The 24,886-nt window shown below is 38.7% G+C and overlaps 1 protein-coding gene across 1 annotated transcript in view; it reads right to left on the bottom strand.

The window, feature by feature from the left end:
- POLR3B (RNA polymerase III subunit B) overlaps positions 1 to 21,124 on the bottom strand; it is a 161,656-nt gene extending 140,532 nt beyond the window's left edge. The window contains exons 1-6 of the mRNA XM_037846769.1: positions 20,880 to 21,124; positions 13,149 to 13,181; positions 8,625 to 8,681; positions 8,476 to 8,540; positions 5,966 to 6,041; positions 3,653 to 3,753 (exon numbers count right to left, since the gene is read on the bottom strand). Of these exons, the coding sequence (XP_037702697.1) occupies positions 3,653 to 3,753; positions 5,966 to 6,041; positions 8,476 to 8,540; positions 8,625 to 8,681; positions 13,149 to 13,181; positions 20,880 to 20,951 (404 nt within the window). The 5' untranslated portion in view covers positions 20,952 to 21,124. The remainder of the gene's footprint in view (positions 1 to 3,652; positions 3,754 to 5,965; positions 6,042 to 8,475; positions 8,541 to 8,624; positions 8,682 to 13,148; positions 13,182 to 20,879) is intronic.
- Positions 21,125 to 24,886: the final 3,762 nt, after the last annotated feature.

The following is a 24,886-nucleotide window of genomic DNA, read 5'->3' on the forward strand; positions in this document are numbered from 1 at the left end:
GTAAAACTTGCAATGTACACATCAATAAGGGGATTTGCATTTCTGCACACCATGTTAAAAAAGGCAGAAGGAACAGTAATTACATGAAAAAGCCCACTGAAATTAAGTATTTTCTCACACTGCTCTTTTAGCAAAGACAATAAAAACTCCAATGTTTGGTTTCCTTAAAATGTTGCATACATGTTTTAGTGAAAATCAGGAAAGACAGCAATTCTTCATTCACAATAACAAAGGAACTCTCAGTTCTTAGAAAGAGCAAAATTCAAGTGTAAAGAAAAACGGGCTATCAAAATTAACCAGTCAATTTTGAAAAAGAACCAAACAAAACTTCTAGAAATAAAAAAACCTAAGCATTGAAATGTAAAAACCTATGAGCAGGCTGAATAGATTGGACACTGCTAAAAATGGAATTACTGAATTGGAAAGAGATTTAAAGAAATTATCAAGAATGTATTTCAGAGACAAAGATAGAAGATATGGAATAATTTAAAAGTCATGGAAGGACACAGTAAGAAGGTCTACCACATGTCTAATCAGACTTCTAGATGGAAAAAAATATAGACAATGGGCGAAATGTCCTATTCAAAGAGAAAATGGCTGTGAACTTTTAAAAATGTATGAAAGTCATAAATATGCACAATAATACCTATCTATGCCAGATAAATAAAAAGAAAGCCACACTTAGATATATCAGTTAAGATACAAAACACCAAAGGTAAAGAACAATTTAAAACCCACCCAGAAGAAAAGGCAGGTTACCAAAAAAGGAAGAATGACTAGACCTGACACACAACTTCACATAGCAATTAATAGATGACAGTGGAGCAATATGCTAAAAGTACTGAGAGAAAACTACTGTCAACTATATTTATTTATTCCACTAAATCATCATGCAGAATAAGGTCAATATCTTATTTTCACACAAAAACTGAGGGATGTTACTAGTAAGGAACCTTCACTAAAGGAATTTCTAAAAGATAAACTATAGGAAAACAGAAAATAGAAGCTGAATATCTGGCAAGCAAAAATATATGGTGAGCAAAGAAAATGGTAAATAATGTGGACAAATACAAACAAATATTAATTTTATAAAACAATTTCCAATTGGGGGATAAAAAAAGCAAAACAAAATAGAACTAAAAGTTGGCACAAGTATGGCATATAAATCAGAGGGGCTTGATATATGCAATTCAAAACTTCTAAGGTAAACATAACAATCAGAAATAACTTATCTAATTTTCAGCTGAGTGAGAGGAAAAAAAAACTTCCATTAATCCAAAAGGCAAAAAGTGAGAAAAAAATTGATACACATGGAAAACTGGACAGATTAAAAACACAAAATAAGTCAATAGAAATATTTCCAAATATACCAGTAACACAATAAATGTAAATAAACTACATTCTTGGATTAGATTTTTTTTTTTAAATCCAGTCATATGCAGTTTATTTCAAGCACAAAAGGACATAGAAAGATTAAAAGGAAAGGATTAAAACAATCAACACAAAGCAGATGTGGTTACCCCTAAGAGCAGAAAAATTAAAATTTAAGGCAAAAAAATTGCTAGAGATAAAGAAAATAAATGCATAATAAAAGGTTTGATTCATCAGGAAGAACTAAAAATTCTAGACTTCTATGTGCCAGGTATCATCTTCAAAAAGCAAAAATACACAGAAATAGAAGGAGAAATGGACAAATCCACCATCATACTGGGAGATTTGAACAGACCTCTCCAATTAACTGACAGGCCACACAGATCAAAAATCAATAGGGATAGATAACCTCTGAACAACACAATTAACAAACCTGATCTAAAGGAAAAACACAGAACAACTGGAGAATACTTGCTTCCAAATACACATGGAACATTTATGAAAATAAATAGGTCTCCAAAAAATTCCAAGAATTGATATAAAACCCCAATATGGAAATTTTAAAAGTTTTCTAAATAAAAGATATCATAATGGAAAGATAGGGATAGTAATATCCTCATTTTACATAAAGGGAAATAAAGACACTGACTGGGGTTACAGAATAAGAAATAAAGATATAAAGATATTAAAGTTACAACAGTAACTAAAATAGTTGAAAACAAGAAGCAAAATTCGGAAGAGCAAGGGAAAGGAAAATGGGTCATGTAGGTAAACTAATCTGTACCTTCTATATTAAGGGATCAATAAAGTATGTCTAAAATTGATGTATCAAGAAATAAAGGTATAAGCACAGTATTATTATGGATATAATAACCACCAGAAGAAAGAACAGAAAAAGTTAAAAGATCAGGAATGGGACTAGGGGTAAGGAAGGACAGGGAGAAAGGCTATTACTCTGCATCAAATACGTACTATTTGCTTTGTTACCAAGTGCGAATATATTTTGACTAAACAATTTTTTAGTTCATAAAAAGAATTAAATGAGATAATATATGTAATTTAGATAGTACATGATACATAGTAAGCACTCTCATTTAACAGAGGTCATTTTTATGAATGCAGGGCTAACAAATGAAATCACCTATCACAGTATCTAGCCCTGGGTCTAAACCCTAACTCTTCCTGGCTATTCTATGCTTTGCTCCAGTCTCTCCTGACTTTCCTTTACAAGTTTCAACATTGGTCATAACATGGCAATGGTCTAAGATTGAACTGGACACAAGTATGGTTCATATACCTGAAAGAGAAGCACTCATCTTAACACTGATAAACAGTCCAGCAAAAACAAAGAATAATATTTTAATAACCCTACTTATTTTCCCAACTGAAGAATGAGGAAAGAAACAATACAATAGCTCATACCTTTTACGGAAGTACAGGGAAGGATTTGTTCAACCTATATGTTCCCTCGACTTCTCTATTCTAGCACTTATCACACTGTGCCGTAATTACTTATGCCTACCTTCCCTGGTGGCTGTGAATGAATGATAGCGAACAGGACCTGGATTCTGTGTGCCTTCTATTCACCTGAGTACCCAGCACACTGCACAGCAAGTGATAGGCAACTGGTGCACATTTGTTGGACGAATGATTTTTGCTAAGCATTTAGCACTTTTGAAGGGGTGAAAAAAACAACAAAAACATCTGGGTAGGAATTATTTAGACTCATTTTAAAGTCCATCTCCATAATTAAACTCACCATACCGTGAGTTTGTCCATTTCTACAGGAGAGTCAACGTATTTCCCTAACGATTCCCTGACGAGGAAGAGAAGATTGCAAAAGTACTAGGTGATGCTACCTATTTCTAAACTTGCTCCAAGCAGATATATAACTTCTCCCTTAAAGAGAGCTTTATGGGGAACAAACTTCCAGGAGAACTCAAACTGAAAATATACACAGAATCCTGCAAGAACAGCCCAGGACAGTTCAATGAAATGCCATCTTACCTAGTAAAAATTTCCTTTATAGCTTGGAGTTGTAGAAGGAAACAGAAGCATTCTCCCCATTTTATAGAAAAGGTTTCACAACTATGGCAGGACACTGCTCTAAGTGCTTCACATGCACAGACACTTTGGATTCATAAAATAATGCCATGAAGTAGACACCATTTCCCTCATGCTTCAGCTGAGAAAATGGGGCAAAAGTTAGTAACCTTCTCAAGGTCACACAGCAAGGCTGGAATTCAGGTAGTCTGGCTCTGACATGGACACTGTGTCTCACCTGCCAATGGGTAAGGCATTACGGATGATCCTCTGGCTGCCACGGGTATACTCGATGTCCACTGTAATGGGGGCAGAGTATGTCATGTCCCTCAAGCGGCACTGAAAGAGAATAAATTACTGCTCCTCAACTCTGGAAAACAAAGGGTCCTGACAGCTTCAAAGAGCTCTGATCTCTCCTCCACTGAGCTATTTCATGTTATCAGCCTGCCTCTTCCAGGAGCGGAATAATGCTCTGGATTGATCAAATATCTCCACAAACATCTCCCTGCCAGCCCAGAAATGGAACCATAAATCGGGTACTGATTTTCTTCTCACTGATACGACATCATCACCAGTCTGCTTCCATATCTTTAATGAAATTAGATTGTTCTTTGCAAACTGGGACTGTGGAAAGTAATCCATGTGGCCAGGGTTGTTGTTGAAAAAGCTAACAACCAGTATAAAAATAACTAAAGTGTATAAATACACACACATCAATTTTTCAACTTTACTCCCTTTTATTCTCTAAATAAACTAAACTACATTATAAAACTCCTTACCAAGTAATACAACTTATAGCACAAACCATTCATCAGATCATTCTAACAATTTCCAAATTGCCTATGGACTTGTAAAAATTGTTAATGTGTGCTTTACTTGATGCAGTGATGACCAACTAAATGATGCCCCTGCCTGAGCCATGATTAGACATAGGAAACCTCACCAAAATCTTCTGATGACTTCCCCATCATAATGATGATCATTGGATAGCTTGTAGTATCAAAAAGAGAATTTCTCTGAAAATCAATAATATAATCCATGGGCCTGAATTCTCTCTGGCTTCTATTGAACCAAATATAGTTAGATTTATAATTATTCTAGCCTTTGTAACAGTGTTGGAGATTTTCAAATATTAAACACTTATATTATTGACCAAGTCCTAAGAATTGTTTATGCTGTATTCAGGCCAAGTCTCTTTCCAGACCAGACCAAAGGCATGGGCATTAAGATAGGGACTCTATAGCCTAGGTTCAAATCCTGGCTCTACCACTAAACTTTTAAAAACCCTTTCTGCCCCTCAAGACTCCTCATATGTAAAATGGGAATGAGAATGACACTTTTAATTCCCCAAAGTGTAAACATATATATATTTTAGGACAGTGCTTGACACAGAGTACTATATAAATATTATCTCTTATTTTCATTAATAAAAGTAATACCCATAATAGGCAAACACTCCATAGCTTTTAGCAAACTCATCCTTCTAAAGGAAATGAAATTCAACTGTGTGGTAAAAATGAACCTATTCCGTGGGTCCCAGACTGGTCCCTGAGCCCCACCTGTCCTTGGCTTCTCTCCGTCACATGAATGCCACTATGTTGGTGGAGCCTGAAGCTCCTGCATCCCCCAGCTGCCCACCCACCTCTCTCCCACTCTCTCGTCCCTCCAAGGATTAAAAGCCCTCTGAGAAATCGTTGAGCCCTCTCTATTTGCAATAATGTCCACGTTTTCTACAAAAACTGAATAATTATAATAATTATAACAATCAGACTTCATGAATGACTTCAAACTACTTTGTCTTTTCCCTTCTCTGAACTCAGTAACACAGTTTAGAAAATGACTTGGAAATTGCCAACTAGCTGCCTGGTTCTTGAAACCTTGGAAAAATCTAGTAAAATGGAACGAGGAGCAGGGAGCCAAATTGGGGCACACGCTTTCCCATTTTCCATAGTCCTCATTAACTCCTATTCAATACAACTTCACATCTTTACCTTACCTACTTGGTCCATCCAGGCATCCAGGTTTGCAGCCCCTGGTGTCTCTGTCTCATGTTTTTTGTTATTTTAATTTCTCTACAGGAGTATAAACTCCTTGAGGAAGAATATCGAGTCTCTTCTCTCAATGTAGAAGCAAAAAATAATGCTATAAATGCTCAAGAAACACACAGTGATTAAGTGATAATAAAATTTACCTATATAACGTCTGGTGGCTTGATCATACTTCCTGTTTAATCTTGCTTAGACAATAACCATAACACTCTACCAGTTAATCGTTTTTTAATAAAGGTTCCTGTGCTACATTCCCTAATTGCTATCTTAACTTTAACACAATCCAGATGAATTTACAAAAATCATTTTCTTCCCTGATACAATTCCCAGTTACAGACACTGAAGGGAGTAATTTTATTTATTTTATTTATTTTGGTTATCTTTGTCTCATAAGAGATGCCCCCCCCCCCCATTTTTAAACAATCTTTTAAGAGTATACATTAAGGGCACAGACTCTTTTAATCAAAGGACACAAATACAATTAAAATAAGGTTTATAGTTACCTCATGGGGGGACACTGGTCTGGTTACATTGAAGCTTTCTTCAACATCAGGAAGCCCAACATAGATATTAAGATATCTGAAAAGCAAATTATTGCATCAGTAATTAAATTTCTTCAAAGTATACATAAACAAATAAGCTATTTTCCTCCCAAATATAAGGATTATGTAATAGTACATATAGCTTTACAAAGAAGGAAAACTATGACAAAGCATCTTTTTAAAAATACCATGAATCTTTTTACAAAATTTTTGGAAATACAGCTCCCTAAAAATAATACCTAATGAAAAGAAGAAAGTGTAAAAGAGTATCTATAGTATGTTATCATTCATGTAAGAAAGGGAACATAAGAAAAATATATATATATATATGCTTCTCTGCACAAGAAAAGCACAGGAAAGGTAAAGAGAAACTATTGCGATGGGTTATCTACACAGAGTGACTGCAAGCAGGGTGGAGAAAGGGGTGTATGTGTGACACTTTCTGAACACTTTTTTGCATAGGTCTAACTCTTAGAACCATAGTGCTTCACATGCCCAAAAAATAAACACATAATCAAAATCAACCAAGATGTGAGGGGAGGAACCCAAAATTGAATACAAAAAGTAACAAGTGAACTTACTGTATTATAAATAAATAATATAACCACACTGAAGGGAGTGGGGAAGAAAAGTACTAACCTAAGTAACTTTGGAAAATAATATTTTAATTAGAGACTGTAAGACTAAAGAAAAAAAGAATGGTCACAAATACTGTACTCTAATTAGTAATTTGTTTCTCACAGGGGTATGGGCTAACTGTTGTAAAACTATTTTTTGTGTCTTCTAGGATTGAAGAAATAAGAAAATATATCATGGATAATGATAGTCAGGTTTCTCACCATCAAGGAAAGATATGAATAAATAAAGGGAGAGGGTCAGAATGAGTCCTACGGTTGTTAGATTGGAGGGATCAGTATACAGGGTTTTTAATATCTATACAAATGGATAGGATATAGAAATAATTACAGATGTGTGTATACACGTGTTAGTATATATATATATATATATTCACACACTACCTAGCTCTGTCTGCTGAGGCCTAGAGTCCATATCTTGGTTTCTAGATATTATTTTCCAATAAAAGGAAACAGGGCTGCTTGAAAAAAAAATAGGTGACTCCAGGGCTAGGGCAGGGAAAATACAAGATGAACCACATCTTGTGGTGCCAGAAAGTAAAGAAGTGCTTGACAAATAATGTGAGTGTGTTGAAAGGACACAGGAGTCAACTTGAAGGATCTCCCTATGGCCAAAGCTGTAACAATTTGAGCAATAAAATAATGACAGCTTCATGAAATAACTTCATTCCTTCCAATATTCTCCTACCACACCAAAAGAAAATTAATGAACCATAGTCATATCTGAGCATTCCCATATCATTAAAATCAGGATATATGTTTTTCCCATTGCTTTGCTTTATTTTGTTTGGAAATGTTTTTTTATTTGATCGAGTAATTTTTAAAAAAATAATGATAGCACTGGATTATCACCCATAGAATAAAATAAATGTCTACAAGTTCATATTGATAGATAGACAGAGTCATGGGAGAAGAGAAAAGCTCATCCTTATACTAGAATTCCAATTAGTAAAAGTAGAAGGAATGATGGAAATAGAGACTCACTACTCTGCAAACACAACAGTAATAACTGTTACAGACGAAAACCATCAATGTTTGCTAATATTAGTGGGTGAAAGGATGATGAGAATGAGGATATTTGCATATTCTCAAACGAACTCCACACTTGTTAATTACAATACGAAAAGTAGTAACTTCATAGTGGAGAAACCTGGATCATGCCACCTTAACCAAGTGAGCAAAGTCAAAATCGCCAGTGATAAGCTACATCAACATCTGTACACTCGGGTATGATGCACTGACATCACTTCTGTGGCAAAAATACATAACCTCAATCTGATCATGAGTAAATATCACACAAACCCAAACTGAAGAACCTTCTACAAAACAACTGCCCAGTATACTTTAAGTGTCAAGGTTCTGAAAGATCAAGAAAGAATGAGGAACTGTGATAGATTGGAGGAAACTATGGAGACATGCGATCTTGGACTTTATCTTGAACCCAAAAAGGATGTTAATGGGAAAATTCTGAATAAGGCCTGTAGATTAACGAATAGTAGTGTACTAATGTTAACCTCCTGGTTTAGATCATGAAAGAGCTAAATATTACGGGAAGCTAGGTGAAGTGTAAACAGGAACTCTTTGCATTATTTTTGTAACTTTTTTGTAAGTCTAAAATTATTTCAAAATAAAAAGGTTTTAAGGAATATGAAATCTAATCTCAACCATAATTCTACTTGTTATAACTATTTTACCAATTAAAAATAAAATCTGAACACCTTATAATTATCTTAGATAAAAAGAGAATTATTTTTAAAGGATTTTAATAACAAACATATTAATATTTAAAAATGCTAAACAATCAAAATAGTAAATTAAAAATAGATGATTCCTTACTTTAGGTACCACATGGGGTCAGCATCACTTGTAACCTTTTCATTTGCTTTCATTATCTTCTTTATCTGCATTGAAAAGATCGACATTAGGAAAGACTGACTTCAAAATTAATTCTTTGCTCAAATCTCTTTCTAATATTTGATGCTTACCTCTACATTAATGAAATAGTTAAATGAATCTATATGCTGTTTCACAAGGCCTTTCACCTAAACAAATAAAAAGTTAACAGAAGATTAGCAACAAAATAGCAAATTATATAATAGAGTGTAATCCCATAGGTGACCATCAAATTTTCCTCAAAAGCAAATTGAGAAAAAAATAAATTTTATGAACTTTACTTAGTAAAACTTTTCATTATGTGTAACCATTCCATTTCTCTTCCACCTTACTAGCAAACCTCAATATCCTCCTCCTTGTGAAGCACCTGACCTTTGGAAATCAAAACATTTGTGTATTTGAACATACCTCTGGATTCCCCATAAACTAATAAACATCTAGACCCCTCCCCCAATAAAAAAAGCAGAATATTCTCTGCATACACCAAAATAAACAAGAAGTCCAAGAAAAAATATAGTAGTTGAACATCACCTTTTCAATCTTCAAACCAAGTCAATTTTTTCTTTCATCTTTCTCTGATTTGGGCAATTTCATGATTCTCACATACCTAACCCCTGGTCAATCATATCAGTTATCGAGGAAAGACAAGAAAAATTAAGGATCTCTGTCACGAAAGCTGAAAATAATTGCATTTAAAATTGAAAGTAGAGCGAAATTCAAGACAACTAAGGTCAGACACACGCTAGCAATATCTTCCCTTTCGTCTCAGTGTACATCAGCAACAACTGCACAGACAGCATTATATGCTGCTACAGAAAACACTGAGATAATGAACACATGGACCCCAAAATATTAGGACTGAAAAGGAATGTACAATTCATATTTTATTTTAAATCTTCAAACACAATTAATTCAACACTTCCAGAATGTTCCTAACAGGACGTCACAGAACCTTTGCTTTAATTATGCTTCCTTATGGGGGATCTCACTAACTTACATTTTTAAAAACTCCTGACTATTGGGGGGGAGGGATGATTTATCCTTACAATGACTTGAGGTTTGCCTTCCTGCAGTTTCTACCACCTGGATTTATTCTCTACTGGAGACAATGCCTTCTGTGAGTCAATGCATTTAGTTATCACTTCTCTCTTTCATGTTCTCACTTCCAGGCTATACTCACCCTTCAACTTCTTCTCACAGGCATGCCCTCCAGATCCTTCAGTAGCTGATGGCCTGCCTGCTTCTGGGCGTTTCTCAAGGTTCCTCCTGACACCGGCATGCTGAACTCCCTCCAACATTCTTGAAAATCTCACCAGTACACAGTAGGGCTACCAATTCCCTCATCATACCACTTCTATTAAAGAAACTGGCCACACCTCTGGCTTATGCTGAGCTTTCAGTCTACTGAAACTCAAGGGGTGATTTTTTATCCTCGCACAAAAGTGCTACTAAAATCAGGTATGCTGCATTTGGTACTTGCGCAAAATGAAGTAGAGGGATTTACGTTTGTCCATCTGCACTTTCCTCATCCCAGCCTAACGAAACCTCTCTAAGTCTTGATTCTGTCGGCCAGCGCACTGGCAGCCTGACAAGCTTTGCGTATCCTGTCTTTGGTTAAGGGGGCTTAACATCTTTATACTTTTGTTCATGGACTAACATATTTCAAGGTGGTCTCAGTACAGGAAAACCCAGACTTTAAGATAAATACATGAATAAAATAAATAACCATTCATGTCTCTATCAAGTCCTCCACCTTGTCTTAGACTGCATACCATCAACTACTTCCTCTTTGGAATCATAAATGCCACCTCTTCTCCTCTGCTTACACATAGATTCCTTAGATTTTTTAAAATACATACATAATTTTAAAAATAACACAAAAAATCCCTTCCTTTGTAGAGTCTGGCAGTTCCTCAGTAAGTTAAATGTAGAATTACCATATGATCCAGCAATCCCACTAGATATATACCCAGAAGAATTGAAAGTAGTGACTCAAACAGATATTTGTACATTGCTAATCATAACGACATTATTCACAATTGCCAAAAGACGAAGCAACTCAAGTGTCCGTCACCTGATGAATGGATAAATAAAACGTGGCATATACATACAATGGAATATTATTCAGCTATAAAAAATGACAGTTCTGATGCATGCAACTACATGGATGAACCCTGAGGACATTATGCTGAGTGAAATAATCCAGGCACAAAAGGACAAATATTGTATGATCTCACTGATATGAACTAATCATAATAAGCAAACTCACAGAGTTAGAATCCAGAATATAGGTTACCAGGGGATAGCTTAGGGTAGAGAATGGGGAGTTGATGCTTAGTTTGTACAGAATTTCTATTTAGGTTAATTGCAAAGGTTTGGAAATGGACAGTGGTGATGGTAGCACATTATTGTGAGTGTGATTAACAGTGGTGAATCATGTATGGTGAATGTGGTTGAAAGGGGAGGTTTTGGTTCATGTCTGTTACTAGAATGAAAGTTAGAAGATGTAACACAGAACCCTATTGTGGATGATGGACTGTGGTTAATGTTCTTTCATGAATTATAACAAACGTATGACACTATTACAAGGTGTTAATAAAGGGTGATATATGGAGGAAAAATGCACCTAATGGAAACTATGGACTATAGTTAATAGCACTATTTTAATATTCTTTCATCAATAGTAACAAAGATACCCACTAATGCAAAGTGTCAACAATAGGGGGGTATATGGCAATGCTGTGTTTTTTATATGACTTTCCTATAAACCTACTACTTCTCTAATTAAAAAAAAAATACACATTATGCTAAGTGAAAGAAACTGGACACAAAGTACTACATATGGCATAATTCCATTTATATAAAATGTAAATATAAATAAATCTATAAAGACAGAAATAGGTTAGTGGTTATATAGGGATGAGGAAGGATAGAGGGATTGAGAGATGACTGCTAAAGGATATGGGGTTTTTCTTTTGGGAGTAATCAAAATATTCTAAAATAGATTGTGGGGACAAATGCACAACTCTGTGAATATAAAAAAAGCTACTGGCTGTACACTTTGGATGCATTGTATGGTATGTGAATATATCTCAATAAAACCTCTTTTTAAAAAAAAACCCTTCCCTTGACTGTACTATCATTTTATTTCCTTCTACCATTCCCCTACTATAAAACTCTTCAGTAGCGTCCAATTGCCATTATGAGAAAAGCCAAAATCATTAACATGGCTTTTAAATCGTGTAAGAAATTTGGCCCCTGAGGGCTCTTCCAGCCTCATCTCCCAGCACTCCCTCCTCTGCCTATAACACCTTATCAGTCAGACAAACCTCCGCTCCTTTTTCAAGTCCCTGTTAAATGTGCCTGAAGGAGCCTTTCCTGACTTCCATAGGTTAGGTGAAATACTGTTGCCATAGGCTTCCACAGCATCTTGTATTTCCCCCCATAATATCCACCAAATTTGTAATTCTTTAGAGGCTGTTTTTCCTGCCAGTCTTTAAGTTCCACAAGGGAAGGGACCACCACCGTCCAGTTCCCACTACTTCTCAGCACAAGCACTTCAGAACTGAATTGGAGCCCTAACTTCAACCTTACATTCAACGGTTCCTCGGACTTGACTATCCACCCATCCATTCCAACCAATCAGACCTGGTTGCTCTTTCCTACAGCCCCAGGGGGGCATGTCCTGAGCTTCTTTATGATACCATGTTTGTATATATTATGTCTCCCAGAAAAAGCCATATTCTTTGATACAATCTTGTGGGGGCAGATGTATTAATGTTGATTAGGTTGGGACCTATTGGTTCAGTGCTTCCATGGACGTGTGACTCAATCACCTGTGGGCGAGACCTTTCACTGGATTATTTCCATGGAGGTGTTGCCCCACCCATTCAGGGTAGGTCTTTACTGGATCACTGGAGTACTTTAAAAGAGAGCCACACAGGCCCAGATGCAGAGCAGCTGCAGCTAAGAGAGGACAAAACACCCCAAGAGCAACACTTTGGAGAACGCCATTTTGAAACGCAACCTGGGAGCAAGGAGACACCAGCCATGTGCCTTACCAGCTAACAGAGGTTTTCTGGATGCCAGTGGCCTTTCTCCAGTGAAGGTACCCTATTGTTGATGCCTTACCTTGGACACTTTATGGCCTTAAGACTGTAGCTGTGTAACCAAATAAATCCCCTTTATAAAAGCCAATCCATTTCTGGTATTTTCCATAATGGCAGCATTAGCAAAGCAGAACACCATGCTTCTGCATCCCACCTTTCAGCTCAGTTAAATCCTTTTCTTTTAAAACATAGCTCAGGTCTTGCATCATTTAGGAAGCCCTCTCTGATCACCCGTGACATCACTCTTTTGCTGATAGCATTTTGTTTTTATAATTCATGTGCCATGCTTCTATACCATTTCCTATCTCTCCAAGTGGATCATCACCCCCCAGCACCTTTTAGGAAGGATTTTGTTCATACTTTATATCCAAAACCTAGCAAAGTACATGGTTCAAAAATTGCTAGTGGTGATAAAAGTTTAATCTCAAAAAAAAAAAAAAAAAAGCATTATTTCTTGACGTTTTCATCTGAAAAATATCCAATTAATACTAAATAGAAAACAATTACCTTTAAAAATGCTGGAAGCAGCCTCCATTTTTCCTGTGAACCAAAACAATAAGAATATCAAGACTCCGTGCCAGTGACCACAATATTTTCCTAAGTTATTTTGAAGTACCAAAAATTACTTGCTTTATCACAGCAAGCAAAAGAAAGTAAATCAAAACAAAAAGAACAATGCTTAAATTGTAACCACTTTTATAGAAATTATATATAATAAATGTATACATACACATGTATAATACACACACACACACAGAGATACCACAGATTTCTTAGATAGAATATAATTTAATCTATTCTGAATGACATGAGCTTCTAAGCCCTCATCATACTTTATTTTATTTCCAGTTGGATAAGGGGACATTCAGACTCAGCGAGTTGGTGGGAATGCTGGGTCCCACGACTCGATGGGAGCTCATTCTCCTTCCTCTTCTCTCTCAACCAGTACCTGACCCGAGCTTGTCTCAGGGCTGCAGGAGGACCATCTACAGGGGGTTCACCCCCAACTGAAATAGCTCCAAACTGCCACACCTCTTGAGTCATTGGGTCTGCTTTTTATAGTTCCCTGAGGTTGTAAGTGGACTATCATGTAAGTCCCTTCTCAAGTGTGGCATCCAAGCTGCTGATGGGAAACCTGACAGATGGTCAGAATTAGATTTAAAGTAAGAATAAACAGTTTTTGGTAAGGGCCTAAGGAGCTTTCCCATGGGGAAAACGTTCAAACTTTGACACATCTATTATGACTCTTTAGAAGTCCATTCTGTTTATTTCAGTTATATTCCAGGTAGGGGAAGTGAAATATGGTGAAACCTCTAGATAAGCGAAACATTATGGGCACAGAATATTTCTAGAAAGGGAATACTTCTAAAGAACAAAGATAATAAAAACAAAGGCACTATGATTTTTCCAAAACTCTCAGAGTAAACACTTAACAATTACAGGCATAACACTGCAACTCTACCTAAACTAAAAAACATTTATAACGTGTTATCAGAGGACTGCCAATAAATAGATTTTTATTACCTTTACAGCCAAAAGCAATTTCATAGATGGTTTATTTTATAGATAGAGGTTAGGGAAGAGATCAAATGAAAACTGAATATGTTCACAACCACCTTTTAGTTGGTTATTATTATATCCTTTTTATAGACCTAGAAAGGTTCATACAAGTTAAATAGGGTCGCACAGGTATTTAAAAAAAATGACAGTCTCTGCTCTCATGGAGTGTACATTCAAGTGGGAGGACAGACAATAAATAAACATAATCAGTAAATCCTGGGTGGTACTAAGTGCTATGAAGAAAAATAAGGTAGGGCAAAACAAAATAATGATGCGGAGGGTGCTATTTCAGACATGTGAAGAGAATGAGGAGACCAGATCCTTCAGGACCTTGCAGCAACTGTAAAAACTCTGGACTTCCCTCTGAGTGACACGAGAAGCACTGGAAGGCTCTGAGTAAAGGAGTGATGTGATGACCTGACTCATTTAAATGGATCACTCTGGCTGCTGGGTTGAGAATATGCAAGGTTAGAAGCAGGGGGACCATTTTGGAGTTTATTGCAATAATTCAGGGTGGTAGCAGTACAGGTAGTGAGGTGTTAGCTAGCAGATACAATCTGAGAGTAGAGCCAACAGGACTTGATAATGGATTAGACAGAGAATATGAAAGAAAGACGAGTCAAGATTGACACCAAGGTTTTTGGCTTGAACAACTAGAGGGAAAGAGTTGCCATTTATGAAGACGAGGAGCCAGGACACTGTGGTTACAGCAGGTTTAGGTGTGGAGGGACTATGAGGGGTGTGGTTTAGAGCATGTTAAATCTGAGATATCCATTAGACATTCTAATGGAGATGTCAGGTAGGCAACAAATATGAGTCTGGAGTGTTGAAACAGAATGGCCTAACAATATAAATTTTGGAGAGCAAATGGATGGCAATTAAAACCATGGTAACAGGTAAGATCACCTAAGTGTAGATGGGGAAGAGTTCCATGATGTGAGGCCTACAACACCCCAAATCTGTCATTTAGAGATGAGTAGTAGAAGGCAGATCCAGCAAAGAAGACTGAGAAGGAGTGATCAATGAGGGAAAAAGACAACTTGGAGAATGTAAAGAAAGTTTTTTAAGAAAGAAGTCAGGCAAAACCAAGCTATGATGAAAGAAGTCAAAATGTGGTTGGGGAAGGTCATAAAGGAATTTCTAGGGTGATGGAAATGTTCTATATCTTGTTTTAGATGGTAGTTATATGGGTATATACAATATGGGTCTACCTCCTTTTAAACTTTCTCACGCTCATCCTCTGCTACTGTGTCAGCTGAGCCCTTTTACCTGGACTACTGTGATATTTCCTTTCTAATCTACCTGTTTGTTCCCTCCATTCCATGATCAACACTTGAGCCAGAGTGAACTTTCACACGTGCACAGCTGATCCTGTAATCCTCCACCTCACCCTCTTCACTGCCTCCTCACCATCCTCATGATGTCTCAACTCCATAGCACGGCATATAAGGTCCTCTGTGGTCTCACCCCGGATACTTCTCCAGCCTTACTTCCTGCTCCCACACCACGGGAAACTTCATGCTGAGCCTTCTTACACTTTCAGGCTTTTGCTCATGGTGCCTCTCCTATTGAGAACGCCTCTCCCACCACAACACTCCATCCCCATCTGCCAAGACTCAGTTCAGGCATCACATTCCATCTATTATTTGTAATATCATAGATAACTCTGCCAACTTGTATCACAGAACCTACTGCATGTTACTCCACCTGCTTGCATGCCTCTCCCTATAATGTATAAGCTCCTGGAAGACAGGGATAGGGTTTTTGAACTTGCAAAATCCCTGAGAGTGGTACACTGCGTGGCCCACTGTAATCTATCAATAAATATTTGTTCAATAAATGACTGCATGGCTCTAAAGCTCTGTTATTTCTCCTACCATGCTGCCATGCTACCATACAGAGCACAGAAAACTATATTAGCATGGTTAGTTCAGGCAAAACTGGGCACCTATCTAGAAAAACTTAACAAAGCACTGAAGTAGGGAAGTTGAAGTAAATAAATATTTTAATTTCTCAAATAAAAGAAAATGTTATTTTTTATTCATTATAAAACAATTTCTCTAAAAAAGTACTGTTCAGATTACTATTTGTTAGTTCAACACTGAAATTATAGTTTTACCTCACAAAGTAAAAAATGCAGACAATACTCAGGAATAAAAATGAGTAAAAAGGCACTCTCTGAGCTCAATGCCATTCTAGATACCTTTTGGAAAAGGCAGTAAAATTATTCATTACATTCATTCACCTCATCCATTCATTCATTCAATAAAAATACTTTACAGGTCAAGAACTGAGGACACAACAGAGAATAAGACAAACATGTTCTAGTGGGAAGAAAAACAATTAACTATCAGTATTAAGAATGGGGAGAGACAGGATACTATGGCAGCATGTAGCAAGGGGATCTAACATCATCTGGGAGAATAAAGGAAGGCCTCCAGAGGAAGTCATAAAATAGATATGTAGGATTTAATCTACAAAGTGGAATAGTGGAAAAAGAGGCTGGAGAAGTAAGCAGCGGCCAGATTGAGGAAAGCCTTATAAACATGATAAAGACTTTAGATTTTGCTCTCAGATCAATGAGCAGAAATTGAAGAATTTTAACCAAGGGAGAGACATGACCATGTGTGCTGATCTGAATCTGTTATATACTCCATAAAGGACTATGTTCTTTCAATCCACTCTTGTGAGGGCAGACCTATTATGGAATCTCTTGATCAGATTGTTTCCATGGAGATGTGACCCACCCAATTGTGGGTGGGACCTTCTGATTAGATTATTTCCATGGAGATGTGACCCCACCCATTCAAGGTGGGTCTTAATTCATTTACTGGAGTCCTTAAGAAAGCTCAGGGAAAGACAGAGAGCGTTCAGAGCTGACTGAGACATTTTGGAAAGAAGCTAAAATATATAATCCAGAGTTTGCCTCCAAGAGAAGCAAGCAAGGACCCACAGGTGCTGAGATAGAAGCTCAGAGATATTTTGAAGAAAGCCACTGAAACCAGAAGCTAAACCCAGGAGAGAGGTTCAGCAGAACCAGCCATGTAACTTCCTGGGTGACAGAGGAACCCCGGATGTCATTGGCCTTTCCTCAGGGAAGGTATCTACCTCTTAATGCCTTAATTTGGACATTTTCATGCCTTTAGAACTGTAAATTTACTTCCCACTGGGAAGACTGTTGCTGCAAAGGAGAGGCTAGGCCTGCCTATAATTGTGCCTAAAAGTCTCCTCCTGAATGCCTCTTTGTTGCTCAGATGTGACCCTCTCTCTCTAGCTAAGCCAACTTGGCAGGTGAAATCACTGTCCTCCCCCATATGTGGGATCTGACACCCAGGGATGTAAATCTCCCTGGCAACATGGAATTTGACTCCTCAGGAGGAATCTAGACCCGGCATCGTGGGATGGAGAACATCTTCTTGACCAAAAGGGGAATGTGAAAGGAAATGAAATATGCTTCAGTGGCAGAGAGATTCCAAAAGGAGCTGAGAGGCCACTCTGGTGGGCACTCTTACACACAATATAGATAACCTTTTTAGGTTCTAAAGAACTGGGATAGATAGCAGTAAATACCTGAAACTATCAAACTACAACCCAGAACCCTTGAATCTTGAAGACGATTGTATAAAAATGTAGCTTATGGGGGTGTCAATGTGATTGGGAAAGCCATATGGACCACACTCCCTTTTGTTCAGTGTATGGATGGATGAGTAGAAAATGGGGGCAAAAAAAGCACCCAGTGTTCTTTTTTACTTTAATTGTTCTTTTTCACTTTAATTTTTATTCTTACTATTTTTGTGTGTGTGGTAATGGAAATGTTCAAAAATTAATTTTGGTGATGAACGCACAACTATATAATGGTACTGTGAACAACTGAATGTACACTTTGTATGACTGTATGGTATGTAAATATATCTCAATAAAATTGAATTTAAAAAAAAAAAAAAAAAAAAAAGAATGGCCAGGCCCTGCCCTGGGTTGGCAGTGCTTACATTGAGGTCACACAGAGGCTTTACACCTCTCTAGCCTAACTTTGAAGAAGAGCAGGGATGCAGTCAGATCAAGGAAGCCAGGTCCTAGAACACCACCACTCAGCAGCGTCATGTGGCAGCGTCATTACAGAAGATTGAGAGAGAGAAGGAACCAGCAGGCAGACAATCCCTGCCGGCCTCAGCTTTGCCGTTCCTCAGCACCTAAAGAAGAGAGTTGAGGGTGATCTGAGCATCCCCGCCTTCTAATCTGGACTCTCCTCTGCAGTCTTGATGCTGGACTTACACTAGCCAGTGCCTGGTGGCCAAAGTGGACAGCAAGGTTGCAGGTAGCTGATGCATCCGCCTGAGAGAAGGGTGCTAATGAGCATGTCCTGTTACACTGCAACTGATGGGGCACCAAACCGGACCTGGGAGTCTGCTGGAGCTTTCTCAAGTGACCACAACCCCAGGCAAGCCTGAGAATCGAAAAGCATCTGCCCAGCAGGCTAAACTCTGTAACTGAAAACATGTGTACAAAGGACAGCTTAAGACTTTGAGGTGTGAGAAGGGAGTCTTGGCAGTTTCACAAAATAAACTCCTCCTGACTAAGAATTTGAAAAAAAAAAAAAGAACTGCAAATTTGTGAACTAATAAGTCCCCACTGTAAAAGTCAATCCATTTCTGGTATTTTACATTTCAACAGCTTTAACAAACAAGAACACCATATTTGTATGTTTAAATTGACTCGCTATAGAGAAGAAGATAGACTGAAGTGGGACAAGTCAGGAGCCAGGTAAGTCAGTTAGAAAGTAAGAGATGACAGCTGTTCAGACCTGGAGACTAGGGGGAATGAAGTTTCAGATGTGTGTATTTAGGAGGCAGAATCCTTAAGATGAGATAGTGGATTGGAAGCAAGGGACCAGAAAGAGGAATTGTTATTCCTGAATCAAAGAACTGGAATTTTGTGATATGAGTCCCTACAGAGCTGTGCAAAGTCAGACAAGAAATGTAAATCCTCTAGGCCTATTTCTTCAGCCATCTAGAGAAGCCATCCAATCAGCAGTTAAGAATTAAGACTCTAGAACCACTCTGCCAGAGTCCAAATTCCAGATTAATCACTTAATAGCCTTCTGACAATGGGCTAGTCAGTCATTCAACCTCTCTGGGCCTCAAAATCGTCATTGGCCAATGTGACTGGGAAAGCCACATGGATCACACTCCCCTTTGGATGGATGAGTAGAAAATCGGTGGCAAAAAAACAAAAACAAAAACAAAAACAGCACCCAGTGATCTTTTTTACTTTAATTGTTCTTTTTCACTTTAATTTTTATTCTTATTATTTTTGTGAGTGTGGTAATGAAAATGTTCAAAAATCAATTTTGACGATGGATGCACAACTATATGGTGGTACTGTGAACAACTGTATGCTTTGTATGACTGTATGGTATGTGAATATATCTCAATAAAACTGAGTTTAAAAAAATGGATGGCAGGAAAAAATCTTCATTGGCAAAATGAGGGAGAAGATACTTACTTCAGAGAATTAAATAACATAATGCATGTTATGCTTAAACAGTGCCAGACACAGTAAGCGCTCAGTAAATGCTATTAATATTAACTCTCTGAGAGTTAAAATCCAATATTGCCTGACAATGATCAGCAGTGTAGTGCCGACACTCAGAATGAATTTGATTGGCTGACTATAATTGGACTTCATTAAGTTGCCATCATTAAGTTGCCAAACGATTATGAGGTTCTTATCCAGTATATTCCTTGATCATGTCACTCTTCTGCTTAAACCCTTCAACAGCATCTCTTTGCTCCCAGGATAAAGTCCAAGCTTCTTCATGTGTCTAATAAAGCCTTTCATAATGAGACTCTTACCTTTCCTTCATCTTTCATTTCCCCTCCTCTATTTTTCTTTACTCTAGTTCTTCACTCTACATCTATTTTAGTTCCTCAAAATCATCAGATGGTCTTGTTTTCAGGTTTCAAAGCATGCTGTTTCCTCTCCCTGAAATCTCTCCTCTGTTTTCTCCAGTCTCATTTCCCCACTTTCCCTTTCCATGCCAACCAGACATAATATGCACCTTTTCAGGAAATAAAATTCTGTGAACGGCTGGCTAACTTCCGAGAATCTGCTGAAAACTATGAAAGTGATGGTGCTTCACCCCAAAAGAAAAACACATAGGCAAAAATTTTAGTAAAATTTTCAGGGCATTTAAAATGCCCCCGAAGTCCAAACTTGAACTCCAGGTTAAAAGGAAAGATTACTAGCTTGGAGTTCGGACGATTTGGTTTTACCACCACAGTCAGCGAGACTTCATGAACGAGGCCGAAGCTCCCTGGGCCCCATTGCCTTTCTCTGAAAACCTGACAACGAAGATGCAATACGACCCATAGGGTGGGCATAAGTGCCAGTCTTCCCCGACACACACGAACAGGGACCTGGAAGGGGTCCAACCCGAGAGCCATCCGCGGGCCTTCTCGGGTCCCGTAGCCGCTGACAGCTCTCCGGGCTCAGCCCTTCCACGTGCTCGCGGAGGCCAGCCAGGGAAAACACGAGCACGCGCGGGGCCCTGAACATGCGCAGAAGCCACCAGCCCGTCCCCCACCATACTCCCTCCCCACCTCCTTGGCGAAAGCTCTGCGGACAACGCCTCCTCAAGAACGTCCCGGCCCCTTCCGCTCCCGCGTACCCGGCGCTCACCTCCACGGTCGGGATCGGAGCAACCAGCTGCTCCGGGGTCAGGTTGCCAAACTCTTCCCCTAGCACGTCCATGCTGCTCACGGCGAAAGAAAAGCAGACAAAACCCTCACGCCCGCCTTCGCTGCCCCAAGCAAACTGCAGCACGCGTGAAGAGCGATGCGCGGAGGCCTAAACCGTCCCCGCCTCGCATGGTAATTGGAGGCGCGACAGAAAGGTTCCGCCTGCCGGTCCGAACCTCTAGTGGAACCCGGATGTGATTGAGGCGGAGCCGGGGACCTGCGTCCCCTGATGTTGCTAGGAGGTCTAGCCGGGGTTATGCTAACCCGGAGCGACTGCGGATTCGTTCCCTACTGGAAGTCGACAAAGCATATTAGTTGTGTTTTTAAAAATAATTCACGGAAAAGTGTAAACAGATAATTTGTGCAACTTGGGCCACCGAGGCACATAATCCATTTAATTCATTCCAAAAGAATACGCGTTGTATAGTATGGGAAAATAGGAAATTTCCCAAATGCCTAAGTAGTAGGGGATTGGTTAAATAAATTACAGTACGCGCGTGTGATGGAAGGGAGGAAGGATTACACACTGGAGAGTAGAGCATAACACGACAGAATTAAGACATAAGCGTTTAATTGAGAATATAAGCATTATATTCTTGACGGAAGAGCCAAGAATAAATATAGTACATGGTGAAATCTAGTACGAAAAGATGGCATTTTAAATCCAAAGGGGAAAGATGACTTATTCGATAAGTGATGTTGGAACAGCTGATTAGCCATTAAGAAAAAAAAAAAAACACCTTGTAAGTAAATCCTCTATGGATTAAATACTTAAATGTTAACACCTCAGAAGAAAATGTAAGTGAATATATTCATAACCTAGAGGTGGTGAAAGTCTTTAAAGGATGGCAACACAGTCAAAAGGCATAAAGGCAAATACTGGTCGATTTAGTAACATTAAATAATTCTAAATGTAATTTTATGATTCCATGAAAAATGAAAATTTTCTGTCCAGACTTTTACAAAATCATCATAAATAGAGATTTTAACAAACGAATTGGCAGAAGACAAAGGGTTGGTAACCGTAATTTACAAGTGCATACAAATTAATAGGAAAAAACATCCCAACAGAAAAATCTAGGCAAAAGATAAACAGAAGACCAGTAAGTATAAAAATATATTCAATGTCACAATGCAAATGGAAACAAAATTAATTCTTTTTTACTAAACCAATTCTGCCTGTATAAATCTTGTAAGTATTCCATTCAATCATTTATTCACAAACATATGGGGAGACAAAGATAAATATGATGCAATGTGGCCTCCCATAATATATGGGTAGCAGATAATCACAAAACTCAAATTCAGGTGTGCCAAAGGGCAAAACAGCTTCATTTTTCTCTAAGTGACCTTCATTTTTACTTTGAGCCCCCATTCACCCAAAGAGCAGAAACATGGTCTCTCCGAATTTAGGGTGTCCAGCTAAGTTACAGGGGCTACCAGAGGGACAGGGCATTGATGAAGTGTGGGCTATTTTCCTCCATGTCTTCTGTAACATTGGCATCTACTGAGATGCCTGTATCAGTACTCAGTCATCACTCTCTGCATATTGCCTTCTGCACAGCCAACTCTTGACCTGCTTCATGCCTGTACCCACACAGGAATTGAGAGAAACACAGCCATGCTGACTGGTCTCACTTAAATTCACGCCTACTGGCCTCATGAAGACCCCGAATGCTGCTCAAGAGTCTCTCTGCCCATTCCTTCTCCCCTTCTCCTAGCCTTGCCTCAAACATCTAATACCTTCTTCCCTATCCTCCCTCTCAGCTGACACCTAGCTTCTTATTTCTGAGAAAATAGAAGCAATCACAAGAGAACTTCTGCGAATTCCCTTTGCCATACTGACCAGTCTAAAAGTATCTGGATCCACACACTTTCCTTTCTTCTTGTCACTGTGGACTAACCGTCCATACTCCTAGCAAAGGTCAAGCCTTGTGCACTTTCCCCTCCAGCCCATTCATTCTACTTCCCACTTAGGGACGGTCTCCAGCAATTCTGCCCCCTCTCATTCTCCTGCAACATGTTTTTCCCACTTACTTTTGATCTTTCCCAAACCATACAAGCATGCTGTTATTTCTCCCATCTTTAAAAACAATTATCCTGACCCTACTTCTCCCTTCAACTGCCATTCCATTTCTGCCTCCTCCTTTATAGTGAAGATCATTGAGAGAGTTGTTTGAGCTTTCGGTCTCGGTCTCTCTCCTCTCATTCTCTCTTGCACCCATTACAATTAGTCTATCCCTAACCCCTCCACTGAAACTGCTCTTGTCAAGGTGACCAAGGGCACCCACTTGCCTTTATCCAGTGGCCACTTCTCAAGTCTTCATCTTACTTGACTTATCAACAGCATTGGACATAGATACTCTCTCCCTTCTCCTTGAAATATTTCTTCCCTTGGCTTCCAGTTCGATTTCTCTTTTAACTCACCAGCTGCTGCTTTTTAGTCTTCTCAGGTTCTTCATGTGTCAGTGCCCCAAGGCCCAGACCTTAGACCTCAGACCTCTTTTCTTCTCTCTCTACACTCACTCCCTTCATGATTCATCAAGTCTTAAGACATTAAATACCATCAACACACAGACAACTCCTAAATATGTGGCTCCAGACCAGACGTTTCCAAATTCTGTACTTGAACATCTAGCTACCTACGCCTCATCTCCATTTAGACTTCTGGTGGATATCACATATTTTACATGACCCAAGCCAAACTGAGTTCCTAATGTCTCCCCAAACCTGCTCTTCTCAGGCCCCCTCATCTCAGTAAATGTCTCCTATCTTTGGCTCACACCCACATCTGATCCATCAAGTAAAACCTGCTGGTCAATCTTCACAATTTATCTAGAACACAACTACTTCATACCATCTCCAGCGCTATCACCCTTGTCCATACTCCATCATCCTTCCCCTGGATTAATGCAGTAGCCTGTTAAGTGGCTGCAAGGGCAAGGCATCCAATCCACGCCCAGAAATGTTAGGAAGCGCTTCCATTTATTGAATATCTGTTCTTTGCTAGGCATAGAGGAATAACCACTCTCTGTACATTATCTGATTCAATGATTAATACTTGAGAGGTATGATTACTCCCATTTGACAGGTTAGGAGAACAAGGTTCACATGGGTTAAAAAAATTTGCCTAAGTAGAATTGGAATTTAAGTTATAATTGTTTGCCCCCAGAGCCCATGCTTTGAACCACTCTATCATGATGCCACACTGAAAGCATGGGGATACCACACTTCAACCAAAGAGAAACAGTCTGAGCAAAGGCGTGAGGAATTAAGAGTACATTAGACCACATTCTGGAAATTGAGCGTGGTTTTTAGGCAAGGCTTGTCAAGGAAAGTGGCTATATATGAGACTAGAATGATCCATTGGGGCTGGGTCATTGTCCAACATTAATGCTCTATTAATGAAATTAGACCTTATTTCTAGAGACTTCAGCAAGTAGATACAAGATACAAAAGAAAAAGACTATCCTCTCCTCTTCAAAACCTTGGTACATTCAGACTCGGAAAAATATGTTGTGATCCAGACTCCCACACCCAAAGAAATTCATAATAGAACTAGAGAAAGACAGAAGGAATGTCGGAAAAAGAATAAAAACTCTTCAATCTGAAAAGGCAAGGGCTGGGGGCAAGATGGCAGACTGGTGAGCTGTATGTTTTAGTTACTCCTCCAGGAAAGTAGGTAGAAAGCCAGGAACTGCGTGGACCGGACACCACAGAGCAATCTGACTTTGGGCATACATCATACAACACTCATGAAAACGTGGAACTGCTGAGATCAGCGAAATCTGTAAGTTTTTGGGGCCAGGGGACCCGCGCCCCTCCCTGCCAGGCTCAGTCCCGTGAGAGGAGGGGCTGTCAGCTCCGGGAAGGAGAAGGGAGAAATGCAGTGGCAGCCCTTATCGGAAACTCATTCTACTGATCCAAACTCCAACCATAGATAGACTG

This window comes from Choloepus didactylus, chromosome 8, assembly GCF_015220235.1.
Source record: "Choloepus didactylus isolate mChoDid1 chromosome 8, mChoDid1.pri, whole genome shotgun sequence".
Classification (NCBI taxonomy): domain Eukaryota; kingdom Metazoa; phylum Chordata; class Mammalia; order Pilosa; family Megalonychidae; genus Choloepus; species Choloepus didactylus.